The sequence below is a fragment of the Trichoplax adhaerens genome, genomic scaffold, assembly GCF_000150275.1.
Source record: "Trichoplax adhaerens TRIADscaffold_13 genomic scaffold, whole genome shotgun sequence".
In the NCBI taxonomy this organism is placed as follows: domain Eukaryota; kingdom Metazoa; phylum Placozoa; class Uniplacotomia; order Trichoplacea; family Trichoplacidae; genus Trichoplax; species Trichoplax adhaerens.
In genome coordinates, this window is record NW_002060955.1 from 721,428 (window position 1) to 727,883 (window position 6,456).

At 30.8% G+C, this 6,456-nt stretch overlaps 1 protein-coding gene across 1 annotated transcript; it reads right to left on the bottom strand.

The window, feature by feature from the left end:
- Positions 1-2,781: 2,781 nt before the first annotated feature.
- TRIADDRAFT_60020 (uncharacterized protein) lies at positions 2,782-6,144 on the bottom strand (the record flags this gene model as incomplete). The annotated part of the gene is made up of 6 exons (XM_002116064.1): positions 2,782-2,825; positions 3,079-3,166; positions 4,154-4,292; positions 4,596-4,678; positions 5,101-5,163; positions 5,959-6,144. 6 exons carry the CDS (start codon positions 6,142-6,144, stop codon positions 2,782-2,784), a joined length of 603 nt encoding a protein of 200 aa, XP_002116100.1.
- Positions 6,145-6,456: the final 312 nt, after the last annotated feature.

Sequence of the window (6,456 nt, forward strand, 5' to 3'; positions counted from 1 at the left end):
GCATAGCATGTCTAAAGGAAGCTTTCGATTGCTTATACGAATTCTTTACTACCCTTAAAACAAAAATTTAGTGCATTTATAACTCACTATTTCATTAAGCTTCCTGGCAATGCGCATTCATTTATTTGCAGTTAACTGTCTATTAATATTTTCATTAGCGTAATGTCATCATTTCTGATTACTGAAATTAATAGAAAAAGATCATTATAATAACATTATGCTTTATAGTGCCTTTAAGTTATTGTTAATAAAACTGAAGGTTGAGAAAAGTGGTGTTAGCGCTTTAACATGAAAGCAAATATCGATTAAATGCCACACTATGTTGGTACATATAAGTTTGATTGATGAGAGCTTGATTAAAACTAAATTAGAAAGATTTTATCTTGATATCAAAGAGGAGATGGTGGTAGTAACTCCGTATACAATTAAGAATTAATCTCAGTGCGTACTATCTGTAGTCATAATAAAGCATTTGTAGTTAAGCTATCGTAATATTTACTTGTAGTAACTTACAATTCATAGCATATACGATTGCACAATTTAACCAATTATATTAATGTCATATTATAGAAAGCTCAGATGTTACCTATATATCGAAATCTATCATTATTGGATACGTAATAAATTGCTATTCATAAGAGGAGTATCCATTACTATCTATACCATTCAAGGATGGCTTCATTAACTAATATACTGGCACATATGTGTACAAAATAATCTCAGTCATCCAGATTATGAAAACTGCCGCTGACATTAAACGGCAAGGCTTACGTTAGAAAGTAATCAACTATATGTATATAAAAATTATCTGTGAGCTACCATACTGTATAGTTCGCTATAAAATTAAATTATAAAAAACTATACATAAATGATCTAGATCGAAAGTAATGTTTTGTGCTTTAACAAATATATTTCGTAACTAGTTTTGTTACTTGCTAAGTTGATTAAAAATCGTTAACGAAGTGCCAGTATTATAGTAAATAAAAACAAGCTTAATGGAATATAAGTAAGCTGTGTAATATAATTAATAATCTTATCTGTTTTTAATACGGAAGATAAATGTAAGATGTACCAAGTTAAATTACGCTATGTTCAGATCCAGACGATGATAACAGCACCAAGGACGGTGGGATAAAAAGCTTATATGTAAATGAATAGAGATAATGCGGGTAGGGTCGATTGATTTAATAAGCCCATAGATCAACTAAACAGTTAAGGTCATTAAATATGAATAGATAAAAGAAAAGAATATCAGTGACCTTTAAAGTTATTTTAATCAGCTATTTTTGCCATAGGCAAATCTTATATCAGCTGAATGATGAGTGGCATGGAACAGTAGGGTCGTTGTGCAACTTTATCAATTATAATTTAATATTACGTTAGAATTAAAACAAAGCCAAGTTCAATTGTAATTGCCATTACGATAATCTATACAATTAAAACGCGATTCTTTTCTTTAAATTAATCATTTTTTTTATTGGCCGTAATTTTAAAGCATCTAAGATTAAAACCTATTCGTAAAGGCACAAATTAATTAATTCTATCGCTTGACACGACTTTAATTAATCTCTAGTGGTAAATGATTTAATTTGCACCAAAACTACCATTTAGATACAAGAAATCGTTAAATAGCATCAGAATTGATGTTATGTAAAACCAGTAAACTTATTTATCAGCGCAATATCAAATATTGAATATCTGCAACAGCGAACTCTCTATGTTTTAGTACCCAGCATGAAATTTCATGTTTAAATGCTTACAAAAACAATTGAATCGATTGCAAAGCTGAGCATTTTAACATCACAAGGCTGATATTAGCTTCGCTAACAAATTTTCCGTTATAAGCTAAAATGGATTTTGCTATTATTAAAAGTGAAATATTGAATTATAAGCTATTGACCAAAGTAGAACTTTAAATCTTAACACTACCTGCACAAGTAACGCCCGTGGATATTTAAATTTCACTTTTACGATATATACGAGCATTCGTACAAATATATATATATATATAAATTCATGAACATTCTTCTGATTATTGCTATTGCAATGGTCATTTTGACCGATAAAAACCATTAACATCTGGAAAATGTCGTTATAAATTAGTATTATATTATGATGAGATTGTATAGCATGCCAATCTACAATTTTACGCAGGCGCTATACACTGACGAAAGACTGTTTTAAATTCTTACTTTCTGGTTGCATACGAAATCACCAAGCTGATCAAGTCCAGTAGATCCGGAAATAATATATCATATGGCTGGCTAATCTACAACCTTATGTCATGTACTCGAAGGTATTTTAATTTGATTTCTTTTTCTATACAATTTTAGCACGTCTTATCGAGCAATATATTTTTAACTTTTTTGATGTTAGTAGTAAATCTTGTCCACTTTCTTCAAATTGATCTTTAAGAATTCTGGTTTATCTCTTTCTTCTTCTTGAATTCTATCAGCCTTAATAGGAGATAAATATAAAAATGGAGTGGCTCAATCAAATACTGAAAGTCTTTTAGATAACATCTTGAATTTGTTTGCTAAAGTTCAAGAAACGATGGAATTGCTACGACTATCAAGATCAAATAATCACAAATGGAGTATTAGATAAAAGTAATTAATTCACTTTAAATTATCGCAAAAGGAGCACTAGCTGAGTAGATAAAAGGAATTGATAAAGTTCAAACTATCGTAAGAAAAGCTTTAGCTGATTAAATAAAAGGAATTTTAAATGAGAAAACAACGGTATATTGTATGTTACTTTATTGTATCCTTCTAAGTTTAACTATAACATGCTGAAAGAGGAATCGCCCTGATACCCGGAGGATCCTGTTAAGGTTATTGTCATAGTTTTGTTTTATACAGCAAGCTATTCATCTGGATTGTCCTGGCCAGCTTAATAAACTACTTATTTAGAGCTTTAGCTAAAATATCCTGAATAAACTATTACATAAATGTTTAATTAGTATCCATAAGCGAAAGCTTCGAAGGAGTTATGCCTAATAATGAATTTCGATGGGTAATTAGTTCCCTGATGCTTCATTAGTAATAGCTATCGTAGCCATGAAGAATTTTAACTTACTCGGAATCTTCATACCAACACTGTTACATGTGACATCATATTTCGGGCTCAATATTAGTCTACTAGTTATCCTCACACTAATACTAAGCTGAAATCACGTAACAAGGATTTATGTACCATTGAAAGATTTAAATTTATAAGAAGCTCTATCAAAATCTCCCTAGGATAAAGTCCTACTCCAAGAATGGCTTTATTGGAGTAGTATAGGTGCGACAGCTATGGTACATAATACCGTAATTTGTAAAGTTAAGAGAATTTCGAGATTAATTAGATTTAATGCTAATAGTTTTACAGTATTTATATAAAGTACTTCCGTGTACCACGTCTTAGATCTAGTGAAATTACTGTATGTAGGAAGTTTACCCTTTGAATACGGTTGGAGGGTAGGAATGCAAGATCTACAAGTATATTTTCAAGGATTCGAACGTTGATGGCATTTATCAGTTTCCTTGCGGCAATATATGCCGTATTTTAAGCTTTTCATCATTGCATCCTCTTATCAAGCGAATATTCATGCCCGATAATACTAAGAATCATTTTAGATATTTAATTAGGTCATTTCCTTATCGTAAATATTAATTTAATATCTTCGTCTGTGTATTTTGGTTAATTTCATACCGGTATTTAAAACTATAAACTCAAATTACGAAAGGTTATATAGCTGTTAAATAAGTATTATTAGAATCTGGGCACGGTTAGCGATTCTTACGATTAAGAATTTTTTCAACTGTCGCATTATATTTAATTCCAACCATTTACTACAGATTTAGCATACTAAAATTAATTAAAATTTGTCTTAAATTTAATTATTTTCGCCCATATCTGAAATTCTCCATTAGTTGTAAATTGTAATGCCGTCTGGTGATAGTAATTGATAAATTTTAAATTTGACAATGATTTGTCTGTACTGTTTAACGAAGTAAACTAGATGGCAAGACTATATTTATGAACTCATAGTTTCAGAATGATTAGCTCTATTTTTCGCATAAAAGTTAAAAATTGTTTCGTCCTAAAAAGAATACTATATTTTGTTTGTCTTGTATGAAGGTAAAAATGGAAATGTTTTGTTGCTTACCTCATCAACTTTTTTTGCCATTGCATTTAATTTGGCTGATAGTTCTAAATCGATATTATCATCATCAAGACTGTGCACTCTTCGCTGCCTTGATAAAACCATTTTCTTCCATTCGGGCGGCTTTTCTACTAAATCACCGCTAGAATGTATTTAAATCAAGTTATTCAGAATTAAATTGAAGTCGGTGATGGTTTAGTTTACTAATCAACGGGTATTGTTACAAGTAAATCTCTTCCTGTTATATCATATTGATTGTTAATGGATCAAGTATATTTAGTTAAACTATCAAAATAAACGAATCTAAGACAAGCTGCTATTTAAGATTAAATGAATCAAAAATCGAGTTACTGCGAGTAAGTAACTAAATGACAAAATTTTAAGTTTCTGATGTTTGCTCATTAGCCCTTCACCAATCATATTTAATAACAGTTTATTAACTTACGCTTTACTGCCAATGCTAATATCGCGTGCGATTAACTCCGAATTTTTAGTCAGATCGATATGATTTGGGTCAGCATGCCAACCCTATAGATGATATTAACATTCAATTGAATTGCTGAAAAACATTTGATTATGTTTATTCTATGTTAATATCGACTTAATGTAATGATTTGATCATTTGGCCAATAAATTAAAAGATATTGATTAACTACTGCTACATTATCAGGATTAAATAGGCCATATGTACTATACTTGCATATGAAAAGTAAATAAACAATTGGCACTGTTTAGTCAACAAAGTAGGAACGATGCTATTTTATTAGAATTAATAAATAGGGAAACTTTCTCTTGACAAAGATGTTAATCTATAATTATAAAATAGTACTCTAGCCATTCTATGTGTTAGATCTGAGTAGTTCAGAACTTTATAACTGATGTAAGCTAATAGGGGCTATGTCTAAGATTGCAAGGATAAATTTCATATCGTGGAAATTTTTATCTCTTACCTCCGACAACGATCTAGTTTTGGCCTTCAACTTGCCTTTCTTTCTACTATCGCCATCTACTGTCTAAGAAAGAAGATTGGATAGTTGAAATTTAGCTTACTGATTAAAGAGAAACATTGTACAATTATTTAGTCACATATATCGCGATCTGATTTATTCCTGATACAAAAGCCACAAGAATAAGGAATGAAGAGCTCAAGAAAAGTCAATTTTAAAATTACAGCATTTTTAGCATTCAAAAGCAGTCTGTCGATCAAATAATACATAGAATGGATTTCAAATGCAATCGAAGTTCTAGTTAATACTTTTCTCACTAGCCTAGGTGTATTAATTGATGCGGATAGAATGATTTTTTGACAGCAGATTACCAAAAGCATACAAGACCTTGTCTTTCATCTTAGTTTTAAGTCTTTTTCTCAAAAGTTTAAAGGTAAAGAAAGCTGCTAAGCGGAAAAGATTTATTTTGCAGTCTAAGCAGCACGAATGCTTAAATAATCTAGCAATAAACTCTAATCATCCTATGAAAATCATATCCATGTTGTCGTTAACGTCGTTCATCGGGTGTTTTATTGGCATTTTGGGCAGTTAAATACAGTAAATTGTGATTATTAATTAATTATCACGGCAAGCTACAGTCTCAATTTGATATAATAGCAAAATTTTTCGTACGATGCAATCCCAAACAGTAGCTTCTCCTTATCTAAATCAATCTTAGCAAAGCTAGCATCCACGTACCAAAGATTTCTATTCTATGCATTACTAGTTTAAAATTACTTCAAGATATCGCAGAGTACAGACAACTATATCAATAAGTTCAAAAAATATTGATCCACCAAATCCTAGGAAGTATGAACCTACCTCAACATAGTTTGACGGAGCTAAACCAATTTCTTTTGTATCGATTCGTTTTAAAGCAACCCATTCGTCAGTAAGATGGTCCACATATAAAAATCGATCACCTTGTTGAAAGCTTAACATGTTTAATTCTTCGCCATCGTACGGATTTTGATAGTCAAATTTAGCTACGTAGACCTTTCTATCCATTTTTCTTTATCGATTTGCTTGTACAACAACATGCGTCAATAAAAGATCATGTTATGATGCAGACGATAATAATCTATACGATCTGATGCTATGATTGAATATACCACCTTGTTCCCAGCCTTTTTTCTTTCAAGAAACTAGCCATATGAAGAATAGCATCTATTCTTGGTCATGCCCTTCTCTCCACTTCTACTCCAATCGTTAAGTAGAGTCGATAGATGAATAACTATGGAACAATAACATCGCGACGATCATAATAATTAAAGTATTTTCCACTTGGATAGGCTATTATATCGGGAGAGATTTTATTGT